This window comes from Beta vulgaris, chromosome 8, assembly GCF_026745355.1.
Source record: "Beta vulgaris subsp. vulgaris cultivar EL10 chromosome 8, EL10.2, whole genome shotgun sequence".
Taxonomy (NCBI): Eukaryota; Viridiplantae; Streptophyta; class Magnoliopsida; order Caryophyllales; family Amaranthaceae; genus Beta; species Beta vulgaris.
The window spans coordinates 3,197,118-3,214,510 of NC_079209.1; the positions used below are offsets into that span (position 1 = coordinate 3,197,118).

At 34.3% G+C, this 17,393-nt stretch overlaps 1 protein-coding gene across 5 annotated transcripts; it reads right to left on the reverse strand.

Annotated features, from left to right (window-relative positions):
- Positions 1-88: 88 nt before the first annotated feature.
- LOC104900649 (membrane-bound O-acyltransferase gup1) lies at positions 89-12,405 on the reverse strand. Of its 5 annotated transcripts, XM_010688127.4 has the most exons (19): positions 11,951-12,311; positions 11,806-11,861; positions 11,537-11,718; positions 11,416-11,464; positions 9,774-9,877; positions 9,596-9,660; positions 8,872-8,942; positions 6,543-6,602; positions 6,309-6,422; positions 4,792-4,916; positions 4,401-4,452; positions 3,553-3,615; positions 3,290-3,399; positions 3,118-3,210; positions 2,929-3,010; positions 1,593-1,670; positions 751-826; positions 617-666; positions 89-533 (listed from the first exon to the last, which is right to left on the reverse strand). In XM_010688127.4, exons 1-19 carry the CDS (start codon positions 12,060-12,062, stop codon positions 492-494), a joined length of 1,584 nt encoding a protein of 527 aa, XP_010686429.1. In that variant the 5' UTR covers positions 12,063-12,311; the 3' UTR covers positions 89-491. The 5 variants fall into 5 exon arrangements, 3 of the variants coding, with proteins under 3 accessions (XP_010686429.1, XP_048490390.1, XP_019106657.1); XM_048634433.2 differs by lacking the exon at positions 11,537-11,718 and having other exon boundaries at positions 11,951-12,309; XR_008967195.1 differs by lacking the exons at positions 89-533; positions 617-666 and adding an exon at positions 2,604-2,687 and having other exon boundaries at positions 755-826; positions 1,593-1,981; positions 11,951-12,405.
- Positions 12,406-17,393: the final 4,988 nt, after the last annotated feature.

The window sequence follows — 17,393 nt, forward strand, 5'->3', positions numbered from 1 at the left end:
CACCTATCGTAAGTGGCAAGCCACAAGTGAAGAATATTAAGGGATGCGGGAGTATCAAATTATAGACACAAACATTGAAAAGCATCACTCGAAAGAAAATCATTCTTGAGTCTTGATTGCTTGTGTGGTTTACTTCATTTGAAAACTAAAAAGAGCGTGTACATATTCAACCGCTGAATTATACAGGAATACAATAACTTGAATCATTCAAGGCATATATCCAATTAAGACCACCCAAGGTATGGTTACACCGAGCAACATCACTCTACTGCACAATGTTCACAAAAGTCTCTTTGGCTGCGTGTCTTCTCACCATAAGGCGCCAATCATTTTAACCCTTAATCACTATACTGCCAAATCTCATCTAAAAGCGTCAAGCATCACAGAAGCTCAAGGATACGGCCTCAGCAGTGGTTTTCGTGTCATAAATTTCCGCAGAAATCTTTTACTGCCAACAATCAAGCTGGTCCCCTGTTTCTAGCATGTTTAACTCAAGATGGCCTCTTCTTGGCATCACGAATATGAAACATAAGCTGCAAAAAAGAAATGGGTGTCCAGTTAGTCAAAATTGCTAGATCTCCCACAAAGCACCACTCAGCTCGTTTATTATGCATACCTTCGTTCCTAAATAAAAGGTGAAAAATATGCCAGCAAGTATGGGAAGTCCTGTTAAAAGAAAAAGACTGCATAAACATAAAAGTAGCTTGGGCAGAGAGTGACAATAATAACTAAAATACTGTACTCTGGTACCTTCTCTACGTAGAAAACCAGAAATCAAGAAATTGATTCCTGATGGTCCAACAACAAAGCCAACAAGATTAGCAATCTGCACAAAGAATTAAGCATCACCATATTATCTTTCGTTTAAAACCTCCGTGAACAAACTCCTGACCAGACAAGAATTTATGCACATGATTTTTCAACCATGTTCATCTAGCTAAATATATTTCACCATAAACTTGCAGGCACTAAAGCAGCAAAATTTTACTAAGTTTACAATTTCATTTCTGCTTCGTGCATAAAGTTTCACTTCATGGGCCAAAAATATCCTCCACCAGCAAAATTAAAACCTTAAAGTTGTCAACAATAAAATAGGCAAAAGTTACTCTCCGTTTCGTTTCTTTTTAATTGCTACATTTCTATTTTGGGAAATCAACCTACCAACTTGGACCAATTATTTTGTTTTTTTCTAAGTAAAAATATAGTCATGTGTGGTCTTGTTAGATTCGTCTCGATGTGTAGAACTGTAGATTCATACTATCAAATTTTGTAACTTTTACTTAAAACGAATAGGAGATATTAAAACTGTGCCCAAACAATATAGCAATTGAAAAGTAATTCAAAAGATCATCGAGAATTCATCTCAGACTTCCACCACCAGAAAGACAGTTGCTATTCAGGTAGTGTATAATTTACAAAATCGTGGAATAGCAAATAATTCACAAAGAAAGATGTTGAGGATACTCCATAGTGCAATGGAAAAGCAAAACTTCACAAAGTTCAACATAAAAAATGCTTAAGAATTAAGATTATCAGGGAATACTAAAATTTGACGTTGGGACTTGGGACTGCATAAATTCTGAGATATATACCATGAGACAAGTGATTGTTACAGCCCCAGATATTGCACTCAGTTCATGGAAGAAAAACTTCCAGAAGATACTTTCCACCTGAAAATATAACCAAACGTGTCAAGCAAGTAATTACACAAAGCTTGTTAGATAAAAGATGTACTAGTAAGTAACAAGATTAGCAATTAGCATGTTGCTTGATTGTCAACATCATGCCGTCTAACTATACGTCCTTCTGTCAAGACCTTGGGAGGTCCTCTTCACGTTGCAGTGGTAAAGTTTAGGAGAAACTGGATTTAGGTTCCGCTCCACACCACAATCTCTCAAAAGGCACGGAAGGGGGCCGGTGTGAAGGTGGCGGAGGGAGTAATTGGCTCAAATTTGGCCGAGACTAGTGGACTTTATATATCCTAAAAATATCAAAACACCAGTTATAAATACTGCTGAACTTTTAGAAAATTCTGAAATCTGAATTTTGTGCAGAATTTCATACATCTAGAGGGCACAACAGTCAGTCAGGTCCAATGATTTTCAGTTCGGGGTTATTTACAGGTAGGATCATTTTTGGCTTCACTTAATATTTGGTCGTGAGGTTGTCATTATGACAATATACCAGACCTTTTTGGCTGAGCTCCTTTTGTCTCTAATACATACATATTTTAAATTACTAACTATTGATATGAGTAATATATTGAGCCACTCTAGCATTCTAGCATTTGACCAACTATCAAAGGTAATTGGTACAACAAACTAACTATGGATGGAGAAAAAGCAATAATGTAATATATTAAACTGAAAGGAAGCAAGCGAAACTATACATCCTATAAATAAATAGTACAATGAGAAAGGGTATAAGAAAGTGCAAAGGCAGAAAAAGATATAGGCTCAAAGGTTTTGGTAACTATTTTTCCGAACTACTAATATCCATCAAATCCTACAGGTTAGCCAAGAGTGAACTTGACCCATTATTTACCCAGTTTATTCTGGGACTAGTACATTTTGGGAATCAGAATGCAATTTCATGATCAGAACCTGAATTTTTCAGGTCAATTTGGTCATTTCGGATGGGTAAATTTTTCCAGATTTACATAAATCTGATGCTTGCATGTGCTTAACCTGCATATGAAATGGGCATATGTTCAGCATTCAAAATGAATATCTCATGACATCTTTGCTTATGGATTTTCCTAGTAATGATTTGGAGTCTATGCCCATACAGACATGCTAAACCTAGCATGACTAATAAACCTCGATACGGTATTACTTGGTTGCAATTTGCAAAGTAATATTTTCCAGTAAACATTTACAATACTAAGATTTATTAGTGAACAAAAAAGGCTCATCAATCGAACATAACCTGAAAAGTCTTAGCTGCTGATTTCAATAATATTTCTGGAATAAAGAAAATACATGTCAGCCATGCCCAAGATAGAAGCTTCCTGCAGCCAAGTCAAAAGTTCAGAAATAATCAAACAAACTTGAACAGATGAGTGACTATAATATTAAAGATGATGGCCTGGGGAGGCAGATTGACTAAAACAATTACCATTCCAAATCATGCCAGATAGCAACAAATGTGAATATAACCCACACATTTAGCAACTTCGTCCGTGCACCACCAAGAGGAATGTAGATGTACCTAGCTTCAACACCAATAATTAGATAAATGTTTTGTTATTGCATAAAGAGACACTACACAACATTTATAAAAAACACACCTCACAAGCCATTTATTGTAGGACGCATGCCAACTTTTCCAAAAACTTTCCAAGTTGTGGCAATTGTTAATGCATTTAGGCATATTTTCGGGAGCCTCAATACCGTTAAGCTGTGAAAGCAAATGCAAGAGATTACTGCAGCTCAAATGAACGAAAAAATATAACACGCGGAATCTTTTGATGAATTGATGGGAATGAAGAAGACATTCACTAGTGTGATACAGCACATAAAACCAGATTTACGAAGAACAGATTTGGCATACCAATGACCAGAACCGGAAATATCGCCAGATGAGAAGAAACTTCAGCCACATGAAATTCAGAACCTGTCATTATGGAGAACATACCATGAAAAAGTAAGGCCAAACTTTTGAGCAAAGAAATCTCTTAGACTATTAATTCTAATATGATACTCATAGAAAGTGCAAGCACCATTGAACGCTATTTCCCTTCCCCCTCTCTCTCCCTTGATCTCAATCAATATCTCTCTCAACATCTTTCAATAGCTAAGCACTTTAGCATTTCATGAATTTTATGCAGATAAGAAATGATGATGATTGACAGTTTAACACAAACTTTCACTTTTATATTCCTGTTGTTTAAGTTGTGGCAACTCTTTCATTAGTCACATATCAAGAAAGACCCTTCGCCAAGGAAACCGTTACCACAGCTCTCAACTATGAACGATATCAAATCTTTGCGAATGTAATATCAATAAAACAAACAATTAACAGCCCTCAGCTAGCTTTTTCACTATTGATTCTGAGATCTAAGCAAGAAAAAATCATTAGAAAAATCTAAGCAGACTTCAGGAAAGCAGCAAATACAACATATTCTCTGAAGAATATTTGCTATACCAACATCATGAAAACTCTGCAAACTGCTAGAGACAAAAATTAGATATCCAACATGTTTCAGCAAGATCTTAGAAAGACGAATACTTGGGTGCATATCTCATAGTTGAAATCAGAGTGTAGAAAGAATCAGGACTATCAGTCATAAATACCAATCTTTCAGAAATCAATGCAATTGAACCAATATCACTCAGTTCATGTTGAAAATTATATAGCTCACTTGGGAAACAAAATGAACACCATTTAGCAGCTCTTACCCCATACCCGATGATAAAGACATCCAACGCAGATAGCTGTTTCCACAAGCCACTGAAAAATGAAACAACCTTTGCAGTTAGACAGATATTGTTCTATAATACCTTCGTCCAAAAATAAATGTCCACTAAGGTTTTGGCACGCATTTTCATAGTAGTAATAGGGAAAAGTAAGCTATATGGTAAATTGTGTCAAAGAAACAATAAAAATAAACTAATGGAGATATATATATATAATAAAGATAATGTAAAGATTTTTATGTGGGACCCACCACACACGGTGGAGAGGGAAAATTTACTATACAACGCAACAAGATGTTTATTTGTGGATATTCCAATATCATATAGTGGACGCATTCGTAGACAGATTGTATATAGTATAGGTATATCTCACCTTAGCGCAAAGGCGTTGTAATAAAAGAAATGAGTTATTAGTTCAACTAGGCAAAGAGAGAAGGTCCATCTTAACCCATAAAGAGCCACATCTTTGAGCAAATATGTATTCTGCGGCTGATCTATCTGCAGAGAATAAGTATTAATTAGCAGATGTTTTGACTTTTCATAATGACTATACAAGTGAATTAAAGGATGCTAAATCCTTGTCAGAGTACATTATTAGATTTAAGACTGAAAGAACAGAGGCAATCACGAGGGCCGAGGACAAAAAAAATTCACTATATTTGTTGGAAGGGGGGAGAGGGGAAGGTGGGTGATACAATCTAGAATCAGGAATTCAGGATGGACTTTTGTACAAATGAGTTGTTTCATCTATTGATATAAAACATAAACTGCTACAAGTATGTGACGTGGTTTTTGTTTCTAGGACATCTTCAGGTACATAATTCATACTTATCAATCACTGAATCAACCGAGGAACTCTTGACCCTTTGGACCTGAATGTCAATGGAGGAGCTGCTGACTCATAATTAGATAAATACATCTCAATATCTTAATACTGCCTCTGCTCCTTATTGGTGTTCCTACCTGGAATCTTGGTACTATTTAGAATTACATAGAATCTTTTAAATTAATCCCAATACATAAGAAAAAAACAGTCACATGGGGTTTTATTTGATTCAGCCTCAATGAGTACTTCAATGATATTGAATTATTATAACTTTTTACTAATACGTATTCACATATATTAATAGTCAAAGATGTGCATTGGCAAATTTGCAAGTCAAACTAGGAACATCAATAAGGAATGGAGGAATTAATAAAATGCAAAAATATGTAAATTATTTATTGAGCTACAACATAACGATCATTAAGATTTCCTCGAGTCCCCAATTAACGTTGGTACACCTACTATATCTCTACTAAGGGTGGAAGCCTTCTGTTTGCTTATTTTCATAACAAACAGAAACCAAAGATGAAAAAAACGAATTCAATGAAACATCTGGTCTAGACCGGCCCGGGGCAACGTTGACTACTTAACTGGACCTCAATCACCTAGACCAGCCAGCTATTTATAGCTGAATCTTGTTCTCTCTGGAACCCTCCGGAAAGAAAAGTGGCATCAAGTTAAGATTAGATCGGCCATGCTGATCCGATGGCCATAGTCTCATAGCTATGCTACACTTGAATTTTAGATCGAAGTTTGTGGGAATTTTTTATTCAGCTGACATCACAACTTAGTAAAATCACATAATGCTACAAGAATCAAAATATAAGCAAAACCCACAGTTACAAACAGAAGTGCAAAACGCCAAGAACCTTTGTATTGTAGATAAGAAACAAATCAAACAATCATAGGTAGTGACTCCAAGTTGTGACATCAAGGAGACAAGGACGATGCATAAGTGCATTGCACCCATTTAAGTTCCTTATTCTTGATAAGTCGAAGATTCTAATAGAAAAGCTAATGGTATAATTCATATACTAAGTTCAAAGAATGTAAAAGTGACATACCTGTGAAGCAAATGCATTGAAACTAATGATAGGTCCAGCAATATATAGTGGAGCATATACCAAGTAGCATAGGTACATCCAATATGAGTATTTGTCCTCCTCTAAGCTCCTCTCCTACAAACAAGCAATATGAGTATTTGTCAGCTCTCTCATTGTTGCATGTATACGTTTTCTCTTTTACTTTTACTTTGGGGTTTGGAAAAGGCAATCCATACCCTAAAGGGCTACAGTTACCTGTAAAAATAAGTAGCATGTTCTTCCTGATTTACAAATTGAACAATGCTGAATATGCTTCTACATAAACCAAAAGGACACATGTCAGGTCAGGTGAATGCAAGCATATTAACAAAGATCAAATCGACAAGTACATCGAATTTCATGCTGATTCTCAAGGAAGCATAAGCTCTTCGGACGAAATGGATACGATAAAAGCAACAAAGACGATGAAAGAAGGGGGAATAAAAGGACAGACGTAAAGAGGAAAACATGATGATGCATTTTGTGGCTTGTGCCCCCGGATGCCAATTTAGCTTGCTTCCTTGTAGGGTGATACCCCTTTGTCATCAGTATCAAATTCATGTTCTACTGGTTATTTGAATTATGTCAGTAATCTAAGGGAAAATATGCCGTGTTGCCACATGTACTCCCCCGTCTCTCACACAATCAAATTAGATATATTAAACAATTAAAAATGTGTGCTAAGACTCGAACCAATAACCTCTCATTTGGAATACAAATGCACTAACCAACTAATCTACAATCTCATGTTGATCTTTGTGGGGAAAAAGTTCATTTAATGACAAGATAATATTTCTCTTTTTAAAACCATAAAATACAAATGTATATACTAATACTCTCTTTTTGCAAGGGCACTAATACTCAACAATCTAATGCTAATAATAGCGTATCCTACCTTTCAATACTTTTATATTAAAAAAAAGCTCTTAAATTTTTATTACCTCCCTAATTAGCACCACTACACTATTTAATTGCATCGATTATATTCTTACACATTAATCTAAATTTCAATAACAAGATTGTATTATAATCTTCGTAATTAATTATATATCTATGTACATGTACTCTCTTGAAGCCAAGAGTTATATTATATTGATCAATAAATCATAGTAAAATTTACTATGTAGAAAATTTGAAAGGAACTTGAAGATTATTTAACGAGCACAATCCAATGCCTGTAACTCTTTTTTTCCACTTCTTTCCATTGTTTGATTTAACACTTCAAATTCACAATGGTAAATGATCCGGGGAATCACCCACGTCAACAACTAGTTAGATGCATAACTAAGAAAAATGCTATAGCGCGGGGGGGAGGGGTCCATTAAAAGATACTCCCTCCGTTTCCTAAAGATCTTCCTTGTTACTGTTCCTACAGATACCAAGGAGAATCCATTTGTGTGGGGTGTGGGGTGTGGGGTGTGGGGGTGGGTAAAGTAGGAGAGAGAAAGGAGTTAAGATAAATAAACACATAAAAAGGGGTTAAAGTAGGAGAGAGAAAGGGAGTGAATTGAATTAATAATGTAATGGTGGACCATATGATAGAGACATGAGAGGGTAAAAAGGGAAAAAAATTTCCAAACAAGGAATGAAGTAAAAGAGGGAAGATCTTTTGGAAGCGCCCGTAAACGGAAAGAGAGAAGATCTTTAGGAAACGGAGGGAGTAAGCAATAGCAAGAAGAGATAGTCTGACAACATGAAGAGATAATCTGTTTGGATTTCCTCAAATTAACCTCATCTAGATGCATGTTCAGTACATATAATAAACACCATCCTCCATGCCCTTGTATCTCCGCATTTGAGTGGCGAACACTATCACCATATATGGAGAAAACAATTTAACGCATTCACTTGATTTTGCAGTTTCCAAATAATATTCCCTCCATAATTAATTTTGTTGTTGAAATGATTTAGCTCTTGTGCCAACCATCTTTGGGAGAAATAGACTATTATAAAACCCAAACAAAATATGGGATGAAACATAATGGAAAAGAAACTTAAAACATAATGGAGAGTGGGCATCCATGAAAACCACAATGGAAAGCTATCTTATCTCCCCAAAGCTAATGAGGCCATCTTTTATTGATCGATTTTGTTTCTAGCAAATAAGAAAAGAAAGAGAACCTTTCGGGAAGTCCAAGAAGATAGAAAGTTAGAAAGAGAGTCCACTAGCTAAATTAGTAAATTTAAAACCTAGATGTTGGGTTCAAATTTTCTAACTAGCTGGGATATTCATCAAACTAATAACTAGTAGCATTAGATATCAGAAACCATTTAGCTCAAATAGATAATCATCACAAGGTTTTCAATCTTCCCCTTTTTACAGAAAAAGTATGAAAATTTACGACTTGGCAGATAGTTTTAGAAGAGAATGATAGCAATAACATGGTGAAAAGCCTTGGCTCATTATAATGCTTAAGACTAAAAGCAAGACAGTATATAATTGAGTAAGACTGTACGAAGACTACTCCAGCCTATAGGGCCACAGATTCAAAATGCAGAGTGACAAAGGCCAACAAAGAATAAAGGATACAGGATATACAACTACCTCCTGATCAAATCGAGCATCTCTCTGTGCCCAATGGTAATCATATCCATAGCTTATCATGCGCAGGGTAACTGACAAGAAACAGATTTAGAAATGAAGGGTAAAGATAGCTATATAAACATCTCAGTAATTCAACATCATAATAACACATAATCAGTCAAGACAAGCAACATAAAGCTGTGAGCCTGCGACAGCCTTCAGCTTAGCTTTAGTACCCCCCAATTCCCAATCTTGATCCTTTTTCAAAATAAAATAGAAACATATGCAAAATCCAAGAGATAGATTGTTCCTCCCTCAGGAGCTTGGAGAACCACAAAGCATACAATTGAGGAAAGATGCTTCCTTGCACAAGACTGCTAGAAATAGCAGCCCAAAGGAACTAAAAAACAAGGGGAGAAAAGAAAACACTACTATTCGGTTACCCATCCAAGCACTGTCATTGGCTCATTGCCCACCCTTGCGGAAAATCCCACTCCAAGAATATGAAACGTTTCCTAACTGCTCATATATTAGCTGAAGATACAGAGAACTTTTCCTCATTCACCAGGACAATTTTTAGCTTACACGAAAAAGAAAAAAAAAATCTCTTTTGATGGGAGGGGACAACTTCATGTCATATGTACGAGTAAAAAAGAATTAACATGCACCTAAAGAATCTTAAATGTACACATGACGAGGAAACAAAATTTTCAATACCATGAGAAAGACAGGGCAGTGACGATACCAAAGTTAAAGCAAATGTGCCACCTGAATGTACCGCGGAAACTGTCTAAATATGCCCACTGTTGCCTACACATAAAGAGCGAACATAGCCTATTAGACAAATAGCAGTGTGATAGTTCCTGAACGAGGAACATAAAGGAAGCCAGATCAGTTCCAAGCTTCCAGCATGATGAACTCACCCAAATATAGAGAAAGAATATCCTCCATAAACACGATTACAGATTAGGAAAAACAGATTGAAGGTCCACAACACAAATGAGAAGTACTTTGTCCTTGCAAATATCTGAGAGAAGCCCCCAAAAAAAAGATAAGAGTTTACACTAAACTCTGCACTATAAAATTACGCCAAAAGATAACTCAAACAGTCTAGTTTATGATATAGAGCATGAGCACACATATTTACTGAACAGGAAATATAAAGAGAGCAAGTGGTTTCCAATTGAGCGGATGCACACATGAGCTCTCTTTCCGCTCAGTTCTCATAGGCTTTACTCTTGAACAGGAAATACTAGAGAGATTCACATAATGAATTTCACATTCCATTTACAACCCATGCCAAATCCAAATCCAAGTCTCTCTTCTACTTCTAAAATTCTCTCACTGAGGGACTCAACCCCTCAAATTCTCTATCATTTCTCCATTGTTGAACGCAATTCTTGAATTCTCTCCTCCATTTCTCCAAAGTTGATGCTATTGATGGTGCTGGAGCATTGTTATAGAGCTCCTTTGTTTCTCAAATTTGTTAAATTAAAAGAAAATTAAAGCTACTTCCCCCTTCCCTAACCTTACATCAGAAACAATGATTGTCCGGTATGTGACTCGAATAGAAGAAGAAACTGTAAACTCACAAGCAGCGGAAGGAGGGTGCCTCTAGAGTCTAGCCACGTAAAGTTGAAAATTCTCGAACCGAGGTAGCTTTCTTTCTTCCTCCTCATCTTGTTATTATGAATTTGTCTCTCTTGATAAATGCCAATGCAATTATCTTCTATAGTTGTAATCCTCTGATTAATTTATTCTTCTTTTATCTGTTGAAGTTGTGATAGGCTTTGCACTTGCCTATTTATAAAATCAGAATCTAGGCCAATGATTTATCCAGCGTTTGCTTCTTATTATTGTCATGATACAAACTAGATTTGCTACAAGTCACTTTCTAACGCTAATTGTTATTTCCTCAAAGTGCTAAGAAACTTAATTAGTTCCTGTGATTCGGTGCTCTACTAATTGGCAAAAAAAAGCAAATGCATGGTAAATAGGTGAAGCTGAACAATTAAAGTGTGGATGGATTTAACGACTTTGCTAATGATTGCATGATAATTTGTGTAGATTTAAACTAATTTAGTTGTTATTTGATGTTGATCTTGCACGAAGTGGTTGCATTTGTGGCGGAATCAGGTAGATGCTTAATAAAAGATTATCAAATTCCCCTATTTCTATTTTGATTAGTATGTTTGTCATAACTTAGCTTCATGTGTGAGGTACATTATTAGTTCAGTTGCTGTATATCTAAAATGAGACCCAAATTTTCTATCATTCCAGTCTTTCTTAAATTGAAATCTACCCTTGTCAATAAAGGATGATGTTTTCCCCTGTAACTCTAAATATAACATCAGAGAACTCCGACGTCTCCAGCAAAAATACTAAACTACACGAAAAACACACATGGGAACAATAGCACAAACATATATCAATATTCATGATTTACCCTTTTCAATCCATAAATCCCTCACTTCTAATAGTTAAAGTACTGCTTTGGACGTCCAAGTAAACACTCAAGTTTCTCCAACTTGCATTTCGATAAATTTAGACATTAAAAAGGCATACCTTGACAAGAATAAAATTCAGTGAAGCGATTGATAGGATGAAAAGAATACTGCAAAAAAAAAGGTCAAAATGTCACAACACATAAATCTCAACTTCAGAATCCTGAGATTAAGAGACTTACCAAGCTCCATGAAGATAAATTAAGTAAATCAAAGAAACCAAAAGCCAAACAATAGACATTCCACTAGCTCTTAAATGAAACATTTTCCTCAAACTAGTAGCAACAAGCGTAAATGCTCCAAAAACAGCACTAAGAATCGGTAAATTTCCACGAAAATTTCTCCATTGAGAATCCGAAACATCCTATACAAAATGAGATCGCGAATTCAATAAATTCAAATTAGGGCAAACAAAATTCAATTTGAAAAAAGAGACATTAAAGCGTCTTACATTGAGTCGATTCGCAAGCCATCCAGGTCGGAGGTTTCGAAGATGTTCATAGTAATCTGCAGTTTGAGAAATTCACAGAAATGGTGAATTTAGAGAGAGAAACTCGAGAAATTTAGAGTTGAAAAGAATGTGAGAAATGATTGACCATGTGAAAGTTTAAGAGAACGATGGATGATGAAGATGTAGAAACATATTGCATAAGCTATGATGAATATAAGTTCTTTCTGCTTCCATGAATTCATTGTCATCGTCGCCATTGATGTTAGATGATCGCGCGCGTAAGGTATCTCTCTCCTCTGCTGCCTATATCGATTTCAGAGTTCAGACTGTCAAAGCAATGGTTGCACTGTACTACTGTAGGTTCCTGAGAAAGTCCAAGTTTTCAGTAATTCTCCTGTTTCTTCTTGAAAAATTTTAATTTTCGCGAGTGCAAAAATATGTAAAGTCGTTGTAGTTGTTTTTGGGGCCAAGGTAAATGCCCAACCCAAAAATAGCAGGTTTTGGACATGATATTTCTTCCCACAATTCGAGCATGGTTTGGCTTGATTTTTGGGCAAAATAAGTGGGCATTGGAGAATCCAAATTCAGAATTTTAGGCTAAATTTTGTCTCGGATTTAAAGTGGTTCGAAAACCTATTTAACCATTATGGAATTTTTGCACAAAAGAAAGTAACAATAATAATAATAAGTAAAAATAAGGTGAACAATGTTGAAAAAAAAAAAAGGGTTAACTCAACCTAACCTAACCTTTAATCATCTCTTTTACTTTTTCTCTCTCCTCATATTCCTCATATTCCGCCGCGTCAAGGGTTTCATCAGATTCAACAATGGGGGTAAAAACCTAATTAATATTCAAATTACTGATACTGAAAATGTTCCGGATTTGAGCAACATATCGGCTGACATCGGTCTTTCATTGAGTTTTGATGCACACATCAGTCCCGAAGATAGGGTTAAAATTGCTAATGATTTCAGTGTTACTTTTTCGATCGTCATGGTGAAACATACGCCTTATGTTAACAGCAGATATAATATAATATAATATAATATAATATAATATAATATAATATAATATAATATATATATAATATAATATAATATAATATAATATAATATAATATAATATAATATAATATAATATAATATAATATAATATAATAAATATAATAAATATAATATAATATAATTGATGATAATAATAGTTTTTAATAATATAATATATTTTCGTCTATTTGGGTAATGATAAAGGCAGACTTCATTTCTTGAGGAAGCACTGTGCACTTTCAAATGATGATGTGTATAGGCCAAAGATGCCTATGGATGATAATAATATGTTTTATGATTGAGATGGTTGCGAAGGATAATATAGTTAAAATTGTGTGATTTCATGGTGGATTGCTTTTAAGTTAGAACTTTTATTCCTTTTATGTTTATGAGGATTTTATATGTGGAACTTATAGTTATTATCGTATTTTATATGTGGAACTTATTGTGAAACTTTTAGTTATTATCGTGTTTTATATGTTTGTTTAAATCAAATTGACATTAAATGCATATGTGCCTATGTAGAATGGATGAAGATTTGGTGCAACAAAGTTTGACGCATATAACATTGCATGAGTTTAGGAGATTGACAATCCAAGTTGAACGGATGCCTTTGCATTCGGGGGGAGAATCGGGGAATCATTTCATATATAGGATCTTAATTGTTGACAGACCATCATAACTTGTGTAAAGAACAACTTCGATCAGCTCAGTAGAGAAATATTTGTAAGTTTTGCTAATATGCTTAGAGCACAACAACTCCTAGTTGATGGTAGTAATAGTAATGGTAATGGTAATGGTAATAATGATAATGATAATATTAAAAATAATGATAATATCAATGATAAAATAATTGTAATTGTAATAATAATAATAATTGTTATCATTACTTTATTATTATCAGAGAGATAAATTAGAAACTGAACAAAATTGATTGGAATTGAGGCTTCGTTTGGTTGGATGTAAAATATTTTAGATGAAAAACCCAATTGTGAAGCTAATTAATCTTAAAAAGTTATGAAAAAGAGAAAAATAGAAGGGGAAGGGAGAGGATGGATAAGAGGAGAGTAAAAGGTTGCTAAGGAGAAGGGAGAAAAATGTACTTTCCCTTCTTTTCTAAAGGAATAAAATAATTTCCACCTATAGCTACTTTCATAGAAAACTTGTTTTACACCCCTTAGCATACCAAACAACGAAAAATGAGCGGAAAAGTGATAAGTCATATTTATTTATAGTTTTTAGGTGCATTTTAGAGCATTTAGTTTCATATTTAGGTTCATTGTTGCATTATATTCTTAAGTTATGCTTTTCTATTCCTATTAGGTATGTTTTCTTGTTTTTGATGAATTTCAGGTATTGAAGACTTATTTGGAGTATGATTAGCTAAGCTTAAGGATTAGGAGCACTTGGAAAGAAGTTACAATGCATAAGGATCGTATGGATATGTCATAGTACGAGTTTGAGCAAAAACGAAGCGGAAAATCATTAGAAGAAATATGAAAAAGAGTTACGTCTACTCTTCTGATCATAACTTTTAATGTGATTCTTAGAATCGAGTAATTCTACCAGATTTGGAAACTAGACTTGAAGATCTTTCCAACGATAGGTGGTACGCCCCAAGGAGACTTCTAGTCAAGGAGTTATGCCTTTCGGAAGATTGCACTGTTTCTGCTGGAATCTGTCACGTGTACGCGCAGATCACTAATCCGCCTATTAATGATTTATTTAAGACTTTCCTTATCTTGTAAATTACTAACCAAGTCATATTAGGTTATTGAATATTTATTTAGATAGGTTTTCATTCTTTCTCTCTTCTCCCCCTCTCACGTTATTTTCTAGGTTTAGGTTTTAGTTTTCTCCCTCTCTTTCTCTCTAGTTTTTAGTATAAACCCTAGTTTTTATTCTTTTTCATTAATTCATGAGTTTCATTAGTTTCTTTCATTAATTTTTTTACTTATGTTTTCTTTTATAGTTTTAGATTTCATTATTTATCTCATGATAGAGTAGTTTCTTTTATCTATGGTTAAGTTAAACCCTAATATGATTTAATTCATGATTGTTTCTTTAAATTCTCATATTAATTCTTAATTGTTCTTGCTTAATTTATTGTGCATATTTCAATACTAGATTAGGGATAACTAGTATTGTTATGATTCCATTGTCTTGATCACAACGGGAGTTGAATTTTGACGGATTTGAGTATTTCAATTAAGGACATGAAGTTCTCCACGGGAGTAGGTAGAATGGATTGTTAGGAAGTTAAAGTGTTGTGTTTAATGTCTTTAATTTGCATTATTCCACGGGAGTAGGATTGAATGCATATTAGAGAAGCCATAGATACTTGGGAGAGGTTTATGGTACTTTATAGGGTGTACTTTTCCTTGTGAACATTTAATTTATCAGTTTGGGGTAGAAATTATTTTGTATTATTTCGTGCTAGTGGGGATACTTAACCGTAGAGTCTTTTATTTATATATTGATTAGTATAGTTTTCGACGATCATTGTTATTAATCTCCTTTAGTTTTACCATTATTTAAGGACTAATCATAGAATAACTTTCTCTCTGTGGGATCGACTCTGACTTACCCTACTACATAGTTAGGAGGATTAGTTAGGTTATTTATTTTTGTTAGGTGCGCGACACGCCTACCAAAAAGGAAAACTAATTTTCATGAAAAATATTTTACACCCTACCAAATGGAGCCTGAATCCAACTGAACTGAAAATAAGATGAAGAGAACAGACTAGAAATAACAATCGTATCTATATGATAATATTTAGAGTCATAACAAATTTTCGGTACACAATAAGGTATTATAAACTCGTCAATTCAAGTTTTTTCTTTTTAAATCTTTTGGAGACTTACATTTTCGGGTGTTTTGCATCAAAAGAAAAATCTTAAACTACATAGGTACAGACATATAATAACTACAGATGGCAATGGGTAGGATCTGGACAGGGTCATATAGGATCCAAATTCATATCTGTTTTTTAGGCAAGGATCCAGATCCTATCCAGATCCATTGGATAATAAGAATGAGGATACATATCCAGATCCGTATGGATCCTCGGATCCGGGTCTTAAATGGGTCCAAAACGAACTATATATTATAGGTTCTCTAATTAGAGGAGGACATCTATTACTCACTTTTCAATATCACTTTATTTTTCCTCTCTAGTTTTCTCTCTAGATTTATGCCTTAGTTTGTTTTCTATTGCTACTTCGGAGATTCAAGATTCAAGCTTTCATATTCATCTTCAATTCAATCAAGTTTTATTCTCTTCTCTTCTCTTTATTATATTTTAATAATGTTTTCCATTACGTTTATTGCTTTTATTGTCATGATTAGTGAGTAGTTTTATGATTGGTTGATCCCTAGTATGGATTGATAATGTAAATTCTTCTCTAATTCCCATGTTATTGAATTATGTGTTTAGAGTTTGATAAGATTGTTGTTATTGTTAATTTTGCATCTTGATATAGCCCTAGTTTTATATTATCAATGAAAGTTGGAGTTGAGATTAGGAATATTTATTTGATGTTAAATTGTTATTTTATTAATTGAGCTCGTCAATGAAAGTTGGGTCTTAATTTAGATAATCTTGTTATTGATTTGAATCCTCCCACGAAAATATATAGGTGAGAACTAGAATTGGGAATTATTTTACATTGGTTATTAATGCTTCTAATTATGTATGTAAGCCATAAAGATAGGAGACAAACTTGTTAGTTAGGCCTTTTGCTATCACGAAAGCGAGCTTTATATTGAGGAATGATCGAGTATTTAGTTTCGGTTCGGAATTGTCCTTTATTACTGAGTCATAAGGGAATGCCAATCTCGCCTAAGCTATAATTGAATAATTGGGATCTGAGTCGTGTTTTGATCAATTCATATTAGTGGTGATACTTTAATCTAGTGTTTTAATCATCATATTCATATAGTTTGCCCTATATCGTCATTAGTTTAGCCTTTAGTTTATAGACTATTCTTCATATATTTGGATTGTGTGACTATTTCGTAATCTAAAATCGAGTAGTGTTTAATCTTGCATCTCCCCGAGTTCAACCTGTATATGCTACAACACCGTACACTTGCGGTATTAAAATAAAACCCTAACGATTATTAATGTTGGTGGTGTAGCCGAATGGGTTGGTGTTTCTAGCGACGATGATTACTCTCTTTGTTTTTCATCCCAACCTTCTCTACTATAAAAATATAGTTCTTTAACCCTCTAAAATGCTGCTAATATAAACTCAGAGAAGCCAAATATGCTCTTAATAACTCATTGGTGTAATAAATGAAGGTAATAATAACGGTAACAAATTCATTATATAGTTTTGTACTGAGTGTGTCATGTCAACATTCATGGTAAAATGCTTAGCTTGTCTACCTCCAATATTGAGGTTTCCTTCATAAGCTTTACCATCCACTACCACTCTAGATGTGTTATTGAGTGAAAATGAAAATTTGTGAATAAAATCACATGATCGAGAATGAGATTTTTATATAATTTTATTGTTATTGCCACCATTTCACACCGT